The sequence below is a fragment of the Nymphaea colorata genome, chromosome 6 (assembly GCF_008831285.2).
Source record: "Nymphaea colorata isolate Beijing-Zhang1983 chromosome 6, ASM883128v2, whole genome shotgun sequence".
Taxonomy (NCBI): Eukaryota; Viridiplantae; Streptophyta; class Magnoliopsida; order Nymphaeales; family Nymphaeaceae; genus Nymphaea; species Nymphaea colorata.
The window spans coordinates 11,226,034-11,249,472 of NC_045143.1; the positions used below are offsets into that span (position 1 = coordinate 11,226,034).

Here is a 23,439-nt window from a genome sequence, read left to right on the forward strand (position 1 = left end):
CAATACATTATTCAAACCAGCGAGCATCAGAATTACATAGATGGCAGGAAGTCTCTCAACAAGAGCCAAGGCGGTGATATATTCCCCACATCGCATCTATAATACATATTCATTGAACAAAGCAACTGAGCAGCGGCAAAACAAGTACATACCAAAGATATTCGAAGGAAATTAAAAGTAGTAGCAAATAACAAGTTGTACAATCCGCCAAAAACCACCTCCACTTTTACTTATCTAGCTTCTGTAAAGCTGATTATATAGAACTGGAAATATAGTAGTGCCCCATATATGGTTGTCTACCTTACTAATGTCTTTAATGAATTGGAAATATTTAGTGTGAACCCTCCCTTCGGATACGTCAACGAACTAAGTGCGGCCTAAGAAGGTCAAAGTGAATGCCCACAATCCTTTGTCTACTGCTCATTCCCTTGCAGTGGTGTAGTGAAGCGGATTCTCTTCAAAGTGCTTGATCAGTTTTCCAGACTACAGAATTCCAGTAGATTCACCCTTTAGAAAGGACTTCCACTCAGTCTTTTTAACCTCATCAGAGTCTGATCGAGACCCATGCAATCGGAGATAAAGTTGTGTGCGTCATGCGCATGGTACGCAGTAAGGAAGGAATGATATTTTGATAATTTGTTAAAAAGAAAGGTCTTCTATAGTCTTTTTTTTTTTACTTTTTTATTTTTTTCTTTATAAATAAAAATTTCAAGTGTAACCACACTACACACAAAAATTCGTGCACGCATATAGCCCAACTACCGCTCTCCATGACACTTGAATCATGTCATGCTGTAGGCATCCACAAAGTAATTGTCATGTCAAATTATCCAAACTAGAACGTATTGCTATCTGGGTTTGAATATTGACATATGACATGGCATGTACCGTCATTCATGTGCATTTGGATTTCTATCAAGAATTTTACTGAAATGTATGACTCTCAAATGATTCTTGTAGAGCTCAGATAGCCTGATGTACCATTTGTGGATGACACCCTAGTTGCAATGCAGTTCTGTTCCTGCATGTTGATGAAAATACAACAGTTTGTTAAGCCACTGTAGCAGGTATTGTCACGATATCGGTATGATATAGCTGTTGTCATTTTCTAGTCAGTAGCACTCGGTATAATACCAGAAAAGCATGTCGAGACGTTGTATTGCTACTATAGATGACATCAGGAGTTATTGTTTGTCACCATTAAGATATCGGGCAGATACCATACTCAGAAAAGGTCATAGCAAAACAACCAAATTGATCGTAACCCTAATATGAATAATATCTACGATTATCGAATCAACAAAATATTTTGATAAATGATCAACAGGAAACCCATGCATTACACTTTTCTCCCTCGATTTTGTGCCGGTTTGACTCTTTTGATCCTGCTCCTCCTTCTTCTTGGATGCCTCTTCCTTGGACGTCTCCCCTTTGGATGTCTCCCTGCACAACATGAGCGCAACTTTTCAGTGAGGGCAAAAGCCGTCAATAAGAACTCAAAAAACCATTGCTACATGTTTTTATCAATGGCTCATAACTCTTCGAATAAATAGTAACTATCATTGCTAATGAGCATGTGCCTAGGAATGTTTACTTGTGGGTTTATGGTTCAATACATCTGATTTGAATTGGATATCAGACTGAACCGATCCAAAAAAATCAGATATGGAAAAAATTTAATATCCAATTAAGAAATCGATCGGATTCGGATTTAGTAAATGACATCCGATCAGATTTGGATTCAAATATACATAAATATCTGATCGGATTAAAATACAGATTTGGATCGGATTCATTTTTAGACAAATATCCTGTATCTAATTCTATTACATTTTGAAAATTGGCAAAATCCGGTTTAAAATTCAAAGTCGGATTCAGATATGAATATAAAAATCAGATTTGGATCGGCTTCGGATTGTAAAATCAGATTTCAGATTCAGATTGAGATATGACTTTTCTTTATTTGTATTTAAGTATGTGAATATCCAAAAAAACAGATATGATTAAGGGTATATCTGATCTGAATCTGATCCGTTGACATTCTTATTTGCGGCTTTACTAACTGTTTTCTTGTTTTATATATATATATATACACACACACATACATATTATAATAGCAGCTCATTGGCAAAAAAAAAATTATTATTACATTTACATTAGTAATAAAATAAAATCCGACAATGATAGCAGCTATGTGCACACCCTGCCATCACAAACAAGAACGTACTAATGACAGGTTGCACCGCCTTCCTCCAAACCTGCGACATGATCACAGAGTAACCAAGAAGGTACCCAAAAATGTATTAGCCAATCTAAACCCTAGAACCAACAAAATTATCGTTGTTAATTACATAACATCAACTTAAAACAGAAAATCCAAAAAGGAAGGAGTTCCACAAACAACCTGTTGTTGGGAGACCTTCATACTCCATTTCATTAACTGAATGACAAAACAGAATCTCATACAAAGAAAAAAAAGAAAAGCACACAATCAACAGTAGCAGAGAGCTCTACACAAACCCAAAAGGGCCAAAACTCTATACAAAAAGCAGGAGCGATATCAGTAGCATCTAATGCTCAGTTTCAAAAACAAAGAACAGGTGCAAGTTCATCAAAGAATCTGATAAGTTGATGCCAACATTTATTGATTTCTATTTAATCCTGATGCAACAATTCTCCGGCCTGAAAACCACCTCGCGGGAAGACACAGATTTTGAAAGGATAACACCTTCACCAGGGGTGCAGTAATGGGAGGGCTCGCAGGCCACAGATTTTTAAATTTTATATGTAATTCTAAAACGATTCATTTAGCCTATATAAAATTTTGAAAAAATATATTTTTGTTTCTGTCAAATATTTCAAACTATAGTTTGACCTCCCCAAAAGAAATTCCTATCTCCGCCTCTGACCTTCACCTTGTGATCTCCATCGGGAAGAAATAAGGATAAGTGATTCATGAGTTAACAAATAACGTTCATACTTTCTTGAAGTGGTCGATCATCTAACAGGAATGGCCTTCGAGCTTTTAATCTGTTGTGAGGCTTGTGCCGTAAAACACGGTTTCCTTCCACTTCAGTTTTTTGCGTGGACACGATTGACATGCAACTGCCGATCGAACGAGCGATTACCACAAAGACTTTCATTCCCCCTTTGGTGGATCGACTGATCGTTGCCATGCATGTCCGTCTCTTACATCTCAAGCATTACAATAGTCAATTTCATAAACCCTACCATATGGATTAAGAATGCTTACATTGTGGAATTTTTAAAATAATCATGAACGTTGGAAGCTTAATTGAATTTTACAAAAAATTAACCTAACATTTCATAGCTTTCTCTACTCATAGAATTGAATTTAATTAGACCAACAATTTTTTATGATTTTTTAATTCAAAATTCTGGCACGTTATGCATATATTTAGATTTTTAAATGTATAAAAAGGAAAGTTGAGAGGCATGGTTAGAAAAACATAATCTAAGGGTCTAATCCTGTGTGCGTGCATGCGTGCACTTAGTGCATGTTCGGTCTGCAGGGTATTATGACAACTGTGCGTGCAGCTAGAATGGTGACTACCTGTCCTGTTATACTTTGAGATGTGTATTTTTTATCAACATTTTTCGGATCTTCATTGCATATATATGTAATACGTGTGTACATGTATGTGTGTATGCGTGCGCGTGAAAGTATCCTAAAGATTTCATTTTAAAAAAAAATATGTTACTTCTAAGAAAATGGTAAAATAAAGCTGAAATCTCCACTTCATGTAGTCCCAATCACTTTTTTTTTTTCGGTAAGCACGGTTTCTCATTGCTCCTACGCAACTCCTTAACAATTAACATATAAGAGTCTATTTTTGGTGTTTCAGAGTACTGACCTCCATGTCTTCTGTTTGCATGTCCCGTGGCCTTCTTTTTGCAACACAGAAGGTTGACGTTTTGGTTTTAAAACGAAAATTGACCGCCTATTAACTCTCATTTGACCCTTCTACAACCTCTACCAGGATCACTACATTTTTTCTTTTGATTTTTCTTTTAGGCTTTAAACTCTTAAACTGAAGAAAGTGAAAAGATGGTTTTACATTCATCTTGGTGACATCGACTTGGCACCAGCGTTCAGCTCACAAAAATAAAGTGACAGGTTCGGATAAAAAAATATTCGATCGAAACCCGGTCCATTTTCACCTCTACTTAACGCTTGCATTAATCTCACACCAAATTGTCCTCAATTTGATAAATGTGAATAGCCTTGAAAAAAGTGTAAGGATATGAACAAAGGTGCCGGGCAAAGTGGGATCGTGTGGCTCTCTTTCTCTTTTACTCTCTCTTCTTAGATTTTTCTATTCAAGTTTTGAAAGGTTACATCCTTTGGCCTTTCACATGGATCATGTTTATGTTTGATTTGAACGAAGGGTAGATTGGCCGATTCACCTCATATGGCAATATATATATATATATATATATATATATATATATATATATATATATATATATATATATATATATATATATATATATATATATATATATATATATATATAGAGAGAGAGAGAGAGAGAGAGAGAGGGATAAGCATGGAGGGAATTGCCGTAAAAGAGGCAGTCCTCGATGTGGATATAGGTAGGCGACAAATCATCGAACCACGCGTCGATGAGTGGTGGACCAGAAAAGAGGTGCTTCCTTCAAAATGGCCACCTAAAATTGGGGCTTCAAGCTAAAAAAAATTGGAAAAGCGCTTAAATTTAAGTGAATCTAATACAAACGGAATCGGAAAAAAGGGATCCAAAAGTCTGGACCATTTATATGTCTTGGTTGTTATGAAACGAAAAACTAAGCTTTTAAATTATTTGTGCGGTCCAGTTATTTGTTTTTCAGCTAAGACCAGGTTAGCATGTTCTTGACAACTAAGAATAAGAACACAGTGTTCTGCAAATCTGTCCCATCTGTCCCAACTTTGGATCCGTTTCCGAACTTACCGGTTGATATGCATACTTTTAAATTATTTTTAAAACTCAAAAAATACGATGCCGATACATTAAGCCGATATGTAGCGATATGTACCGCCCAATTGGCGTTACAAATCAGGCAGATATGGATATTCATGATACTGATATTGGAGTATATGTTAACGCCTTTCACATTTGTATTTGGCCAAATATGTAATTTATACATTGGCCAATACGTGATTAGTATAAGTTTGAGCTCCGTATGTGGCCATGCAGCCTATCTCAAAAGTGGTGTCTGCGTTGTCATAAAAAGTGACAGCATATAAACAAACTTTAAAAGATGCATTGGTGATTCATTAAATATTTTTGCAAGTTAACAAAAAATTCTTTTTTTCTCATATTCAAATGGGCTGCCAGCCCCCACTTGCATTCGCCCCTAAGGATAGGATTGCACACGAGCTGACTCTAGCTTGAATTTGACTTTTAGAAAACTTGAGTTCAAACTCGAGTCAAGCTCAATAAAACAAACTCGAGCTCAAGCTAGACTCGTTTAACTCGTTCTTAAGCATGTCGTTTAACTCGTTCTTAAGCATGTCACGTTTCTTTTGACTTGTTTAACTCATTAACTTATTTAACTTGTTTAGTTACTACTTATTTAACTATTCTTTCATTATATAATTCAACATTCATTATGGAGTCGAGTTCGAGTTCTTACAACTTGAACTTGACTCGTTTAACATTTTGAGTGTACATTTGAACTCAAGCTTGAGTCAGACTCAATTCAAGTTTTAACTAGTGAGTTCAAGTCAAACTCGGGCTGGTTCAACTGGTTGTGCAGTCCTTCATAAGGATGGGTTTGTTGCGAAGATAACAAACGCAAAAAGGACGTGAAGCGCTTGCGTCACACAGTCCCTACTCAAATACCACCACCAAAAATTTAGATATAGTTCAACGTCATAAGATCAGTGCACAGTCAGCATAGAGCTTTTATTTGCTAAAGCACAAGATACAAATACCCATGCGATCAAACTCATCGAGTTCCTATCCGAATGTAAGACTTTGCCTTCCAACATAATGATTAATTGTATGCAAGAGTTTGCCTTCCATATCATATCCAATAATCCAAGGCTTTGCCTTCCAACAAAGGAAGAATCATGACTTCACATGCATCATTTTCTACTATTAATACATTTTAGAGAAGTTCCCTCGAAGTCCATCTAAGACCAAATGCTAAACATATCCTTTTGGAAGGCCGTAACTTAAATTTTTTCATTTGAAATAAATTGTGGCGAAAGGTCATGGACACCAAATTTTGACTAGGTTTCATTTGAATTAAATTTGGCAAAAGTTTTAAGAAGTATATTAACGTGATCATCTGGATAAAACATCGTTATTCTTTTAATCATATGAAAGGAAATCAATCCATGGTGAGGAAGTTAAGATCTGATTTTCTTCACTTAGTGTTTGTGTGTCAATGCAATATTATTATGGTGAAAGTAGGAATACCATCCAAATAAACGAATGTGTCCTTGCCATAGACGTAAATGAACGACCTCTCTTCAAAGGCTCAAGTATACTTATAAATGTCATTATAACATGCAAAAAGTTAAAAGAATATAAGTTGTGCGTATCTCCTTCTCACCGTCATTTATCTTTTGATATTCCTTCGTACCAGCAATGAGAGTTAGACACCTATGCTTGTAGTTGCAATTAAACTCTTAGTGGCCTCTCCCATCAACCATCTTTTTCCATCCCAAAAGGGAAGGCGTAAATCTATTGCAACTCACTATTAAGATCCCAATCACATTTTTCTTTCAAATGCACATATATCTTTAATTTCTTTCCAACTTATTCACCCGATTAAAATGTTAATATATCACTTACATCTTTCTTCCAAGCCGTTCTGTGATAGCCACATGCAAAAAGGTAGAGGTTCTAGAAATTGAATAAGCTGAGTGTCATTTTGTGATGTCACAAAGCGTCATTCACTTGCACACCATTAAAATACACTCAAATTAAATAGGTTATCTTTATGGACACTATTTAGCACATTCCACAGACGTTAATGAACCAGATCTAGATCCAATATCTAACCGAACCTCTTCAAAGAAATTAGATATGAAAAATGATTTTACCAATTAAAAAATCCGATTGACTTTGGATTTAAGAAATGATATCTGTTCAGATTTAGATTTGGGCATAAGTAAATATCCAATTGGTTTCATATTTGGATTCAGATCACATTTAATTTTAAATAAATATCCTATATCCAATGTCCATACATTTTAAAAGTTGCATCTTTTAACAATTTGTTATATGGTATGTATTTATTTGAAAAGTAGGATTTGAATGTGAACATAAACATAAGATTTGGATCGGATTCTTACCCAAATTCGTATATGGCATAGATTTTTCTTCATTGATATTCAACTATGATGGCAAAGGGGCTTTTCATCTAGGGTGCTCATGATTGGGGTTGTATATATCTAATTTGCCCAGGAACCATCAGTTCAATTGGACCAAGCTTGACTAGACACTCTCAATCAACCAAACTCAAGTTTGACTTAGGACGAAAAAACAAAAAATAAATTTTGTTTGCAAGTGAGGTCAAACATTCGGTCGAGCAAGTGGCAGGTCATAGGTCATTGGTCACGGTATAGATTTTTTTTCAAAAAAACAAGTGAACAGTTAAAAATTATAATATTTTCCTATTTAATTTCCTTGACGTCAGCCAATCTTCCACAGGGAGGTGAAGGGTGGCGAGACCATCGTGGATAAGATCGTGTTGAGGGAAGCAGAGGCGGGCTCCACCGCTGTTGGATTCCAACGGAAAAGGGTGAAAGAGTAATAATATGTAAGAGTAGGGTTATTACTGTAAATTATTGCTTCATATGGTTGATGAGAAGGGTCGGTGGGTTCTTATAAAGAAAAGGGTAAAACAGGAATCAGCAATCGAGAGAGAAGAGAGAAATTAAAATAAAAAAAGAAGAAAAAAGAGAAAAGAGTTGAGAGGATTTTTGTTCTACGTCCACATCGCCCGCCGATTCGGAATCCTCAAGAAGCCACTGAGCGTCGAGCGAGGCCCACAGCCACAGTGCGGCCTAACGCCCGCCCCGTTTCCCTTCGCTTCCCTTTCAAAAACCGAACGACGCGGACTGCAGGAGGAACCGAGCGCCGCCTTCATTCTGTATTTCCCTTCGCTTCACTTTCAAAAAATACCGAACGACGGGGACTGAAGAAGGAACCGACAGAACAAGAAGGACCGCTTTCATTCCGTCTTGTTTAGATACGAAGGAGGAGCCAGATCGTCGCCTTTTCGTCTCCTCGTCGTCGTCATTTTCTTTTGCCCGAGTAGACCGTCGTCCGGTCGGCCGTCGTCGGAGAGAGAATTTCAGGCATATCCATCTGCAAGAAAAAGGAGGAAGGAAAAAGGAAGCTGATCTTTTCCTTTTGTCGTGACGCGAGGACCGTCTTTACCGGCAAGAAAAGGAGACAAGAAGAAGGAGAAGCTCTGGAAGTTTTCGTCCATTCGGATTTCATCGTCGTTTCCGTGGCGCTTGAAGTCTTGGCGGTTTAAGAGAGAGAGAGAGAGAGAGAGAGAGAGAGAGAGAGAGAGAGAGAGAGAGAGAGAGGAACGTGACGTGGAGGTTTCGTGCTGGAAGCAGTGGTCACGTGGTCAGGAGGAGCCGAAAGAAAAGGAGCGAGATACTTCCGTTTCTCCTTTCTCCATCTATTGTTTTCCTCTGCTCTTTGTGCACAAAGAAGGAAGCCACCAAACAAGCAGCCGGTGAAGGGTAGGTATTCGGGTTCGTTTGGCCTAGAAAAAACTCAGACGTAGAGGATCGTTATTCGTTTTTGGCATAGATAGGAAAGAGAAGCAGAAGAAGAACGCAATATGGCGGAGGATAACGGCGTCCTTTCTTCGAAGATTAAGATCGGAGTGTGCGTCATGGAAAAAAAGGTGAGGCACTTACCCGCTTCTTTTCTCTGCCTAAACTATTTTAATGCCGCTCAATTTTCTAATAATTTTTTAAACTGGTTGGTTTTTGGAGTTATATTTACTCAATGTGATGGTTTCTAGTTTGTTCCTCACCTATTGCCAATGTGTAGTTAATATGCTGCCGTTTTTCTTTTTTATTTTCTAGTTGGGTCTGCTGAATCTGAGTTTTTTTTTTTTTTTTAAGTTTTATTGCGATCTCTATATTTGAATCTTCGATCATTGCATGCCTTCTTATTCAAGCTACCTTTATCCTTTCATCTTTGAGTTAACGAAGGTGCTTTCGGCTCCCATGCGTCAAATTTTGGAGAGATTGGAAGCGTTTGGCGAATTTGAGGTATGTCAATATAAATTCCTTTTTTTCTACCTTTATTCTTAATTTCTGTCCGACAACTGCCTCGTAGCGAGCGAGTGTTCGCAAACGGATTCTGTTGATTGGGCAAGCACTGTTTATAATAATAATTTCAAGAATATGGGCATTATCAAGACTTGACGCATACTGGCAACTTATCGTTGACGTCATCAGCATTGTCGTCATTGTAAATGTTGACGGTCTTGCAGCTGTTTATTCACCTTAATGGAAGTCTTTGACCAAGAAAATGCTGAAGGAAAGAAAGCTGTACGTGCTATATTGACTAAATCATGAGAAAAATATTTAACTGCCTAAATGAAGTAGAATCTAAGATAGTGGCCAGAAAATTGAACTAAATCTGTGGAAGGTGGTTTTAGATAAAATATTGAGAAAGACAGCTGAAGTAAAAAGATATGAAAAAGATGCTGAAGGCAAAAAGGAAAAAGTTAAAAATTGTGAGAAACTTTATCATATGTTGAAGCAGGTTCTTAATGAAATTCTTCATGGTTTACCTTTTAGGGAACTAATTATGTATTGAAAAATAGTTAAGATTTGTGTCACAAAGAATATTATTTTAATAGAAGTTTAGGAATAGGCAGACACAATTACCAAGAACTCCAGTAGTGAGTTTTGATTTGCATCTGATGACCAACAAATTAGCACCTTAAGTTATTTGTTTACCATGCGGTATTATTACATAGTCAAGGATTTCTTCATTCTCCAGGATGCTGTTACAATTTGCAGGTAACACATGTCTGCCTAAAAGCCTAAGTTTTGTTACTACCACCATCACTGCTGATGTATACAGTTGATTTACATATATGATGTCTCCAAAAGTGAAAACTGGCCTATAGATAAAGCTTAAGGATTTAAGCTGTTTTGATAACCATTTTCATGTCTTGACATTTACTAGGGTGTGATATTTGGTCCAGTTTTTGCATTCCAGAGACAGACTACTAGTAAGACAGTGCACATACATATGATTGTCAGATCCTCGCAAACCGGATTGTATGCTCCACATGGTATTATAGACACTATATTTTCTTACATGCTGTATGCTATTTTTTTATGAAGTTGGCAAGTTGCCCCTGTTTTGTACACTATGACTTTATGATTTTTTTTTTAGAGCATGTAGAAGGATTAGTGCATAAACTTGTAAAACTGGTTTCAAATCAGACATTTGACTGCTCTTATGTATTTGTTGTTTTCCTCTTTATGGTCTACCAAAATCTTCTTTTCACATTTCTCTAATTTCTGGCTATGGTGGTTGATCTAGGTTTGGATATTTGAGCTTTTCGACTTTTTAATGCTGCGTAATGCATCTGAAAGTTGTTAAATGGTCATCGAAAATGTAAAATTTATAGCTTTTTGCAGTCTTCTACCCTGTTTCTTCCATTTTGCTTGACTTATTCTCTCATTTAATTTGTGGATACTGTGTAGATATGCCTGTGAGATGGTCATGTCCCTATGGCATGTGGCCTATTCCATGCCATGTTTGCATTACTGACTATGCTGTTTAAGGTTTTTTGATGGATGGACTTGTCTTTAATGAACTTAGATGCAAATCCTTTAATTTCTTCTCTGTTTCTAGAGAAATATGGTCTTATGAAGATGCTGCTATGCCAATAAAGGCCAGCAGTGGCTAACATTCAAAGAAGAAAACAAAGTGATAAAAAGAATATTAATTGTACAAGAAGAAGAGGTGTTAAAATTGAAAGGAACAAGTCACTGCAGATGTTTTCTGTCCTTTGTTTTCCTTTCTCTATTGGATTGGCTGTATTCAGTCGGACTAAGGCTTCTGGGTGCCTTTTCCTTACTGCAATCGATGGATGTGTGTCCCTTATGTGTGTTAAAACAGTTTCAAAGCAATCCATTTTCAATCTTGGTGCAGTGCCAGTAGGTGCTTTGTATCTCCAATTTTATCCATTACTAGAATTTTTGGTTACCAGCTGGACTCTTGCATAGAGAGAATGTGATTGGATATGAGAAGGTGGGAGAAGTCCCTTGTTGTGGAAAAGAAGTAGTGCTTACAATAGCCACAAATATCGTGATAGTTTCGAAAATATCGCTATATTAATGAGAAAAATAAGGAAACGATAAAAACAGGTAAATATCGTGATATAATAAAAAAACATTAAAAATGAGATTTTCCCGATTTTTTCATTTTCTGTTTTTATCTTTTTCAACCTTTGTTTCATTGTTTTATTTCCTCTTGTTTTAGGTATTTGAGATAACCTCCTAAATGCAATACAATACTTATTAGTTTTATATTTCTTGTATTTACCTAACATTTTTGATTTTTTGTGTTTTTAAAATACTCTGAGATTTTCCCCAAAAAAAAACAACTTTGCCGATAAATACTCGAGAAAACCTCGCCGTTAAAAACCCAAGAACAATATTTGTGGCTATGAGGCTTACTTATCTTTTGGACTGAGGACCAAGCTTAAGTTACTTCTCCAGATGAGAGCACTGTTTTTTTACATCAATATATTTTTAACATATGTTCCACTTTCTGTGATGCAGATAATTACCTTCGGTGACAAAATGATTCTCGAGCAACCAGTGGAAAGGTGCATTTTGTGACTTTCTTATTTTATTTGGCAATGTTACGAATGGTGCTTTATGAAAACACTTACAAGCCCATGTTTGGGAGAAAACAATGCAAACTGCAACACAAACGAGTTTAGTAGCACTACACAGGATGCATGTCTAGCACTTGCATTGAACAACTTTGATTCGTAAATAAATATACAGCATGTAGCATGCTGCTGCTGTCCATCTCTGTTCATAAGTGATAAATGATGCTTTTCTTCACAGTTCCTACTAGAGATGGTCTAATGATCTCCTTAACATGGGCAAGCCACTTCTCGCTTTTGTTTCACCTGTTCATCTAAATTATCCTGTCTGCTTTCCGTTGTAGCCTTGTAGGTTTTCCCCCAAGAAGTTTAAAAACTCTATTAGCAAACTAAGGATAGTAATATACAATCCTCAAAAGGAATATATCTTTTTGCACTGTGTCTTGCCTTTGTTCTTTGAGTAGCATAGAATGAGCGTGTGAGCATTACTAAAATGTTAGTGTCCCCGAATCAAAATATCAAAATGTAATAACAATCAATTTATGCACCAATGCATATGTTTTTGTGGATGTGCGTATGTGAGATGGATTGAACAAAATCTGCACCTTGTTTCATAGCATACATGGGCATATTTACATATTTTTGTGCATGTGATCACACACACATGTGCAAAAAACAAACTCCTTGTTGCAGAAATTGCTTTTTTGTGACAATAAATAAATAGATACACACACACACACGCAAAAAGTGCCACTTTGTGATAAAAAAGTATGTTCTTGCATGCATGTGTAGATTATATGGCAAATATCTACATATGTGGGTCCAACAGCATGCTGTGTTATAGACCTGACTCAGAATGGTCTCTCTTATTTCTTTTCCATTTTTATTTTTTTAATCTGGGTCTGGACTACATCTGGGATTTTTTGTTTGGGGCTGAGTGTCAATATATCTTGCATGGACACCATTTGAGATTGTTGCTGTATATCCATTATAGGTACACACACAAAACTGTTTGACATAAGTAAGAGGATGGTATTCATTGGATCTATAACTGATCAGTACCTCCCATTTGCTGCAGAAAAATTGGAAAATTGACATTAAGTAGTTAGTAATACTGAGGTTAATGGTTCTGTTTTATGTGGTTGTTTGTGTTTTTGTTTTCTGGTTTCACACCTTACCTTGTGGGATTTTGTGAAGCTGTTTTAAATTTCAACCATCATTCAACCATTCTCTGCCCTATTCTAACATGCTTTCTCTAGTAAGTCATCCATTGCTCTGATGCTCGCTGAAGCATTGATCAGGAGATTGTTTATGGATGAGATAATAAGGTTTCCTTATTTTTGATGTTATGCCTTTTTTATTAGTTTATTTTGATTTGCAATACCAAGTGCAAGTGGCTTTATGTTGCTGACTAACTATTTTCATTTTTTCTTATTTCTAGTTGGCCAATTTGTGATTGCTTAATTGCTTTCTACTCTAGCGGATATCCTCTAAAGAAGGCAGAAGCATATGCTGCATTACGGAAGTGAGTTTGTTAGCAGTTAGCACTTAGCACTTAGTTGACATTTCTATTGCTGTTTCCTTCCATATACACTTGATGTGTGCTTTTCCGCATATATACACTGTCATTTATGTCTTTTTTTCTTTTGCATTTTCTTTAATTATAAGCTGTACAATTTGATCATTTATATGCATAAATGCACAGTTGCTTTTGGTATAGACTTACGTTGTTATGGAAAAGTCTTTGTGCTTTGAGAGAGTCAAGTTGCCACCATAATGGGACAAATAACTTCATATTATGGGTGCCACACCTGTGATTAAGCTATCATATACACTGTTTGGTATCCAAGTTTGACAGACGTGGCTCTCTGCTGGGATATAGACTACCCTAATCTTGTTGATACCTGTAGGCCATCATCACAAGCTAGCTGCAAGCCAATCTGTGAGTATGTGTGCGTCTATTTGCCTGTGTATATGTACCTTGTGTAGGTAGTATGCCTATTAAGTTTTATATCTGTGTTTTTGTTTATGTTACATGTTTATTTATTTTCTTTTGCACTAGCTTTTTTGTGGTTTTTTTTAATCTTTTATCTTTGCTAGAAGACATTTGGGTCAGTTTGTTGTTTTAAATTGAATTTGAATTTTATATTTTGAAATTAAATATAAAATTAGCTTTTGCCTTGTACATCTTTGAGCTCATGAAAAACCTGCTTAGGACTAGGGGATTCTATTGTGCAAACCATCTCAACTTCTTAGTGAAAAGGAGAACATAGAGAAAGAAGCTCAACATTATGCTGTTCAAGTATGAAACATAGCATATGATAGTTAGATAGCGGAAGACCAAGCATCAATGGAGTAGTACCTTATTGGTGAAAGTCCTAGTTCAGGTTTCTGCATATCTCAACAACAGTTGAAGTATGGAAGACTATGTTTTAGGTTTTTGAATTATCAAACGATTTACTTCCTTTTATTGACATTGGATGGTGGAATGATGCACGCCACTTGAATGTGTATATCTTGTGATTCAGATGCTTTTAAAGAGACGGCAGCTTTTCTAGATATGGTTTTTATTCTTTGTAAAGTTATAGTTTTTCTTTGTTTTCTTTTAGAATTTTGTTTTTCTTGAGAAAATTTGCAATCCAATTACCCAAAAAATTTAAACAATACATAAAAATAGTAAAAATATTATTAAATTCTGAGTTATGCATTAATTCTTCAACGACAATATTGGAAAAATTTTGGGATAGTTTTTAAATTTTAAAAGAAACAAAAGATGGAAATATACACTTGAATTTCATATAAACGGATTTTTGGAAAAGGAACAGCATCACATTTTTTTTATTATTTTGAAAGGTCATGATATTGTTAGACTTTCTTTTTTAATTTTTTGTCCCTAAAAATGAGGCGTTTAAATTATAAAATGTTGCTGCTATTTGTGATGGGCCAAGTTAAAAAGCTCTGGTTATTTTTTAATTTTTTAGTGCTGGAAAGATATCTTGGAGGTAGTAAAATTTTTGCGAGTACTTCTTAAGGCACAACCTGGTCACAGTAAAACTCTTCTCATATGTTTATTTTTTATATAGGCCATTTCTTGTGAATGAACTCGGACAGCAACACCTGCTTCATGATAGAAGGAAAGTTTATGAGGTATTTGTGTAATCAATCAAACTTTTTTTGGCTTTCTGTCTATATGTTCTTGTATTTTCATTCTGTTTTATTTGCACTGTTTTTATCCCTAGGGTCTTAATTGAGGACTTTTACCTGATTAACGAAGGATCTACCGTATCACATTCATTTATTTATTTGTTGATTTTATAGTTGTTAAAAATGGAAAATGAGTTAATTTCATGTAGAACATAAGCATAGCCAGCTTCGAAACATGATTCAGGTTCATATACATGTCCCTAGTCCATAGCCGGCCAACTAGACCATGGCAGTGTAGTTGGCTCGGCAGTGGATTATAGACTAGTCAAACAATCTACTGGTCCCTACTAGTCAGTGAATGACTGGCAGCTTCTTTTGGGTCATGTTGCATGTGGTATATGTGCTTAACATGTATATCTGCATATGTATTTTTTGCATATCTCTTTATTTATTTGTTATTTTGTTTATATAGGTTACTATGTATTTGTTTGCACACACACACACACACAGATATATCTATCTATCTATCTATCTATCTATCTATCTATCTATCTATATATATATATATATATATATATATATATATATATATATATATATATATATATTATATGTACACACACACACACATTTCATTGGATTATATATGATATTTTCGCTTCTCACCAAGAATGCAGATTACAAAATTGGGATAAAATTGAGCCACAAGATCATGGTGCCAGATGAATTCATGAGGAACAAGTAATTTTTAGGATTCAACAGAATTCAGCAAGTACTTATAAAGAGATCAAAAGATTCAAAATCAATTGGCAATATCTTGTCTGCTACAAGGATAAATGTGAAACACAAGTTTTTTTTCCATATGATCAGTTTTTAACCATATTCTGGTCCACGAATCTGGATGAACCTACTGTAAACTAAGCACGAGAGATACTTGGAACATTAAAAGCATGTGAGGCGCTTCAAACATTAATTAATTGATGCCTGGGCCAAAATAGGCTGGTGTTTTAAATCATCATTTTTCAGTCTTATCCTCAAAATTTTTGTTATACTAATTGAGCCTCAGGTACTTTTGCTCATATTTTTGTACATTGGAGATTTTTTTTTTGCTTCTTCTATCTCTTTTTGGATTTTTTTTCTCAAGCTTCTTTTCTATTAAGGATACTGCTGTTTGAAGCCTCACACAAACACAAGCAATTGCAAAATTTTGTCTAGGAAAATTTATGATTCCCATAAGTGCAAAATTGATTGAGTTTAAAGTTGTCCCCAATGGATTTGATTTCCTTTGTTGGTTTCCATTTGATTGAACAGCAAATTGTAACTATAGCGATTTGGATTAACGAAATTGAAGGTGGTTCCTCCAATAAGGTGTTGGATCATGAAATTTGAAGTCAGGCCATTTTAGTTCTCTGATGGAAGTATTATAAGACTTTCAATCGTCTTTTTTGTCAAACATGTTTGAGATTAAGATGTTCAGGTGTGACTCAGTAATATTCATGTTAAACATATAATGTTTCTAGATTATATTGATTCATGCTTTACGAAAGTTAATGCTGTGGGCTGATTCTCTGCATTCTTTTTTAGCGACTTGAAGTATTTGGAATTCCTGTTCCAAAATATGCTCTTGTAAATAGAGAATTTCCCTACCAAGAGCTTGACTACTTTGTTGAGCAAGATGACTTTGTTGAGGTTCATGGGAAACGTTTTTGGAAGCCGTTTGTGGAGAAACCTGTAGATGGTAAGCCGTCATGGGCAAGTCTGATTATCTTTTGTGAACTTTTCTTGTGTGTCTGATCACGTTAATCTTGTGTCAATTTGAGGTCTAACTCAAGGTTTTCTGACAGTTATATTTTGGTTGTTGCTTATTTGATCGCACAAACTTCATTGATGATCACTTTCCATCATCTATTGAGTTATGTTCCCTCTATAGCATGGTGTGGGGGTTTCTTCCTTTTTGTTTTGGTTTTCATGTTTATGAATGCTTGACAACTGGGGCTATGAAACATTAGCTTAGATATTGACTTGTCCTTGGTGCTACGCTTTTTTGTGCAAAGGCGGTCTGCTTTTTCCAAGACTCCAACTTGGGTGTGGTGCATTATAGTAACAGTTTATACGATTCTTGTCTGGTAAACCTCCATGGAAGCATCAGTTCTTGATTTAGAGGTCCTGGGATTTGGGTACATTTGAAAGCTTAACTTTCTTAAAACTTAAAAGAGATGACCATGCTTTTAGGAAACTTGAGGAAATCGATGTCCTATGTTAACATTTTCCACATGTCCTATGTTAGCATTTTCCACGTTGTTGTGAAATGACCAATAGCCTATGCTTATCTCTTCATTTTCCTTGTCTATGTGAGATGATTTTAAATGTAGCTAGAATACAAGGTCTCTTGGGATAATGTGCTGCGAGGTCCTTTGGCTTCCATTATTTCCTTTATATTTTCGTCATTCATCATATTCCTACTTGCTTGTTGCTTGTTCTAATAAGCTGGACTCTTTAAAAAACTTGTTGCGCCCGAGTCAACATGACTTGGGTGTGGGTGCAAGTGCAGCAACCAGGTATTTGCTTTCTTTGATGTGATTAAAGACTTTAGGTTTAAGCTTAAGAAGGTATATCATAGTATATATGGTGAAGTCATCAACAAAAATCACATAGTATGAAAGCTTCCTTTGGAGACTACGGGTGCCAGTTGTATACATTCGAGCGTATCAATTCGAGGGTTTATTAAAGAATTTCTCAAGCCAAAAGGTTGTAATTTCATTTTTCCCAAGATGCAATCCTTACAAAAGAACTGCTCTTCACAAAATTCCTTAGCAAAGGATAGAGGAGAGCTTTTCTGAGTTAGAATGTCCTAATTTGTTGTGAAGATCTATACTTATTTTCTCCACTGACTTCCAAAATGATTTTTTTGTCTAAGTCAAGAAAGTCCATGTGGTACAACTCTCCTCTTTTTATCCTTAAATTTTGCCCATTCATTGTAGGAAAACCTTTTTCTAGTGAATAGGCTTATACTTTACAGTTAAAGAGGATAGATTCATTAGGGGTCATGCGAAGGGAGACAGCTGAGTCCAAAAGCAAAAAATGCATCCCTTCATTTGTTGAAACAATTGCTCTAAAAGAATTCGTATGGGAGATGAAAGCTTGCATGCCTCTGATAGATGCTTGAATGTTACTTAATGAAGTTTTTTTCTTTATTCTCCACAACAACAACTTTCTTTTCTTCTCTCCTCAACTTGGGGCATGTTGGCCTATGGCCCGGGCTGTTTGCAATAACCACAAAACAATTTTTTGTAAAATTTTCATTGTTTTGTTTGTTGAAAGCTTGAATGTGGGTGTCTGTAAGGCCTCCAAATTATTCCCTGGTTTATACATTCTAGAATACTATCATTCTTAGAATTTTGGCCCTTTTTGTAACATATGCTTCTCCCAAGCAATGTTTGAGTTCTTAAATATATTATTTGGTGCTGCCTTAGTGCACAGTTTCTTTTTTACTCATGTATTTGTACTTAATTGCTTGAAGAGTATAGGTTTACACCTATTTTTACTATATGTTATATACACACAAACACACACACACACAAACAATATATATATATATATATATATATATATATATATATATATATATATATATATATATATAACAATGACTCTGGCCGTCTAGAGTCACCCATGCATTTAACTAGGGCCGTCCATCTAAAGCAAATGGATGGTTGAGAGAAAAATAAGGAGAAAAATGTGTAAACTATTTGATGACGAAAATGCTTGTTGTTTTTTTTTTCCTTGTTTTTCTCTATCATGTTAGATCGAACAGCCCTGGTTAGATGGCTGGGTGACTTTGAAAAACTAGAGTCACTATATATATATATATATATATATATATATATATATATATATATTTCTGGTTTTCTAGACTCTAGAGTCACCCATGCATTTAACCAGGGCCATCCATCTGAAGCTGATGGATGGTTGAGAGAAAAATAAGGAGAAAAAAGTGTAAACTATTTGATGACGAAAATGCCCATTACTTTTTTTCCCTTGTTTTTCTCTTAAACATCCATCATGTTGGATCGAACAACCCTGGTTAGATGGTTGGGTGATTCTGAAAAGCTAGAGTCACTATTTTATATATATATATATATAAATATCCCACATGTACCCATGTTCTTATGGGAAATACTGCATCTGCACCCCTCACATGTGTGACATAGTGCTTGTTTTAAATTTCATTCTTAAGAAATGTTATTAAAATTTTGATTCAGCTTGTGTCATGTGTGATTTGGGTATCTTAGAATAAACTGGTGCATATTTTGTTACTTTTGCACTTTCTCTGAACTTGTATACTGACCCACTTGTATGTTGAGAAGTTGAGATAGACACACATAAATGACAAAAAAGTTTGGGTAAGGCTGGCAGGGGGCCTGGGCCAGACCTGCACATTTGGTGCAAGTGTGAAGGCCCACCCGACGTTGTTGGGCCTGGTCCATCTATTCCTAGGCTGGTACAGGCCAGGCCCAGGATTAGATGGTCTGTGGGCTGGACTATATGTCTAGTACCTACTTGTTCCAATCGCTGGTGAAGGAGGGCTGATGGACTTTCCTCTCTTCTTCTGTCTCAGAGTCGAGAGGGTGAGAGTGGGTCATCAGGCTCTCCCTATCGATGGGAAAACAGAGGGAGATCCCCCTTTTTTCCCATGTAGAGTAAAAAGGGCCCTTCCTATCATAGAGAAAGGGAAAGAACCCCTTTCCTTGACTGTTCCTGTCGACAGTAAAGCAAAAAAGAGGGCAGGTCGGCAGGGTTGCTGACGGTAGCCCACGCCTTTTTCTTTTATTCTCCCCTACCATAACGGAAAAAGGGAAAATAGACATGGGTCAATAGCATGTGGCCCGCTGACTCACCTTGACACTTTTTTTTCTCCCCCCTTTGCCTGTAACAATTATTAGGTGTGGTAGTAAATAAATAGAGAGAGAGAGAGAGGGAGAGAGAGGCACACTTGTAAGCTGCTACCAGTGGTTCGGCAGAGAGAGAGCCCACTGGTGCAGCGGTTGTGGCCCATGTAAACAGGCTGCAGGAGTTTAGAGTTGAGTAAGCACTAAGCAGTTATTAAGAAGGGTATTTTCACCCATTATTTTGCGGAATGCAGCCCCTAATGGGTCCTTAATATGGTGATACCCAGGCCAACTAATCCATATGATCGAGTACCTGGATTTCTGAAACACACATCACCACCAAATATTTTGAGATCTAAGTTATACACTGATGTTTTTCAAATTGTTGTGGCAGAAAAAGTCGTTTCCTCAAAAGTAAAAGTAGTATGTGGTATTCGCTTGACTGCACCCTCGCCAAGCATGTGTATGACGATCTTCATAAGTAGTCTTACTACTATTATCGCCAAATATTTTGGTGTTCTAGAAACTTTTGATTGAAGGGTTGTGTTTCCAAGCTTCCCTTTGATCATTCCACTCTTCTTTGGATAAGAGATTTCCATCAATGAGCATGTCATCTTCCAACGTCATTTGGAGGACAATGATAGAACTAGTTGTCCTACTCTACCAAATTAGAGGGCATGGCTCAAGTTTTTAGTTCTTCTGGTATCATATTGTTGGGAATGATATTTAAAGACCTGTTTGGCTTCTTTACAGTGTCTATTGCATGCATGTTGTTAGAAGCTTCACCGATTTGCTTCCATTTTGTTATAGAATGCCAGGTCTGTTTTATAAACGTGTGATGTGTCTTCATTAACGTTACAATGACCTAAACAAAGTTACAAAGGTCAAATAATCTATTTCTGATTCTACACACACGCACCACAATGTTGATGATATTTCAAAATATTGCAAAGTTGCAATAATGTTGCCAAAAAATAATAAGTAAAATGGGATTTTGTTGTGATATTTTGAAAATATTGCCAGTTTCAACTTCTTGTGGATATTTTTTAGAAATTGTTTTCCTTTATATTTTGAACCCTTTTTATTTTGTTTATTTTAAGTTTTAGTATCTTAGTTACTGCTTATTATGTTAACTTTTTAAATTTTTATCAATGTTTTTGCAAGAAAATTAATATAGATTCATAATCTTAACTATAGGGAGGCATTCTGTTCAGAAACTTGTTTGAGCAAAAATAAGTCTGACTTGGAGATCAGACAACTCGAGCTTAAGAACCAGCAAAGCGTGTCTGAGTTTATATAAGATCAGACACCTGCTTGAAATCAACTGTAAACAATCACTTTAGATGTATGATCAAAATTAGAAATGGTGCTGTAAAATCTGTATGGCATCTGATGAGATTAAAACATGGAGGGGAAGAAAGAAATATATGGCAGAACCAATTTGGGAAAACAAGGTACTTGCCTAAACAGAATATGCAACCTGATTGGCAGGAGGCGCAGAGCAGAAAATAGGTTAGAAAAAGGACAAAGACAGATCAACATATTATAGAGAAAAGATCGAAAATGGATATGAAAGGAAGGCATGGAAATAGAATCCACTGTCAAACAGAGAGGAAAGCAAGCAATAGAAAATCTAACAATAAAGATGGATTGCAGCAGAAAGAACACAAACTGCGGAGAATAGATAGAGGCGGCAAGCTGGAACATGGGCAGAAAAAAGAACTCCATTTTGATGTTAAAAGCAAGATCATGACAGGTGACATTGGAAAGGGATAAAAGATCTAGATGTGATATGGAAGGAAAGATTTGCAGAAAATGAGAACAGATTGGAACAGAGAAAGACACAGAAAATCTCAACATGTGGCTGATTATAGATCTCCGGAGTCAAGGAAACTGTCCTTCATCTATGGTTTTGATACCATGTTAGATCTTTATGTCAAGATTTGTTCTGTGATAGAAAGAGAAAAGAAGAAGCGGGAGGGAATTCCTTCAAGTGTATGATGGCAGCTACAGTTCATCTTGGCATGCCTTAAGCTTACTAATAAGATTACTTATGTATACATGAAAAAAAAAAATATCAGTTAGTAATATAACAGGTATACCCGGGATGGACACAATAAGACAAAATATGGATCTGGCCTGGGATCAGCTCCAAAAAGGAATAGATAAAACACATAATATGTATACTTCTTTCAGGATCATGAGCGATGAGGTAACTTGGATCTTGTAAAGCTGTACTAGTGACCCAATTCTACTTTTCAGTAGGGCTTGGGTGAGTTGGATGGATGTGGTTCTGTCATGTAAAAAAAAAAGGTTAAGTAATAAATGATAAACGAACTTTCAATGTGTAGATTGTATTCTATAAGTGGTTAAGATCAATTGTCTTAGACTCTTAGTCATCTGAGGTTATAAAATCCAATCTACACATGAATTAGTCCTTTCCCCTGCTCTCATGTCTTTGACGTTTTGAGTGCATCTATTTTGTTAGATTTGTCAAAAAAAAAAAAAGAAAAAAAAGAAAAAAAAGAATAAAAGGAAGTGCTGGACGGATGTGGGCGGCACACTTGGTGGGGCACAATGTAATAGTCCTGCAAGTTGTGTGTAAAGCAATTTGATTACTTCCCCTACATATCTTTTGCATCCTTTAAGATTCTTGATATGTTTATGAAATTCTTAAATAAACATTAGCATGTGGAGTTATAAGATAGAATTGGATTTAGATGATCATTAAATAATGTTGGAGAAACATAACAATTTATTTAAAATCATGTATTTGAAAAGTATTATGCAAAACTCAATTTAGGACTTGCAGTTTTCTTGAAAGCTTCCACGTTGAAGGTCTTTCTTAATGTTGAAATTTAGTGCGTAATCCTAAGTCACACGGGTGTGCCAACTATGGTGGCGCACCTGCACTGCATCGATGCGAGTGCTGGTGTTGGTGCGGCCCGAAACTGCGTCAAATGAGTTTTGGCCGTTCGGAAAAATGTTTTGGCCGAGTTTCCATTGATATATTGATTCAAGGTAATCTTGATAGTTGATAAAAAAAAGTTTAAAAATATAGACAAATAAAATTACTTATATAGCAAATAACAATATATATATATGCTCTCGCCACACCCACACCCAATTTCTTTTGGAACTTGCTGCATCCCGCACTAGCACCTGCACCTCACACCCATGTGACATAGGTGTAATCTATGAAACACAGGTGCAGCTTCAAACCTGCTGTGTTTGTGTTGACTCGGCTTGACACGGGTTTTGGTACAGACACACGCCATGGACATGCTTGCATCTGGTGTCGGGTATGCTGACTATACCCGAGCATGTGTCCGTCCATTTTCGGACTTGGTCAACATTGACCGAGTCCCTTTCCGTCCATTTTAGGGTTTTTTTTTTTTTTTTAGACTGGATTTCCCCCCTTCCCTTTGCGAGTTGACCTTCCTCCTTCCGGCCACTGCCCTGTCCATCCTCCCTGTTCACCACACATTTTTTTCGCTTGTTTCCCATTCGGCAGCTGCATCCACCTCCACCTTCGGGT

At 36.2% G+C, this 23,439-nt stretch overlaps 1 protein-coding gene across 9 annotated transcripts in view; it reads left to right on the forward strand.

Moving 5' to 3' along the window:
- Positions 1 to 7,973: 7,973 nt before the first annotated feature.
- LOC116256338 (inositol hexakisphosphate and diphosphoinositol-pentakisphosphate kinase VIP2-like) overlaps positions 7,974 to 23,439 on the forward strand; it is a 72,769-nt gene continuing 57,303 nt past the window's right edge. For 3 of the 9 annotated variants that reach the window (XR_004173092.2, XR_004173093.2, XM_031632682.2), the window contains exons 1-6: positions 7,974 to 8,904; positions 9,209 to 9,277; positions 11,816 to 11,862; positions 13,310 to 13,393; positions 14,952 to 15,015; positions 16,597 to 16,750. Coding sequence is in view for 6 of the 9 variants with exons in the window: in XM_031632682.2 (XP_031488542.1) it covers positions 8,839 to 8,904; positions 9,209 to 9,277; positions 11,816 to 11,862; positions 13,310 to 13,393; positions 14,952 to 15,015; positions 16,597 to 16,750 (484 nt within the window). In the remaining 3 variants the exon portion in view is untranslated. Of the gene's footprint in view, positions 8,905 to 9,208; positions 9,278 to 10,224; positions 10,315 to 11,815; positions 11,863 to 13,309; positions 13,394 to 13,440; positions 13,811 to 14,951; positions 15,016 to 16,596; positions 16,751 to 23,439 lie in introns of those variants that run through there. The other 6 variants (XM_031632683.2, XM_031632685.2, XM_031632684.2 and 3 more) reach the window with 6 other exon arrangements.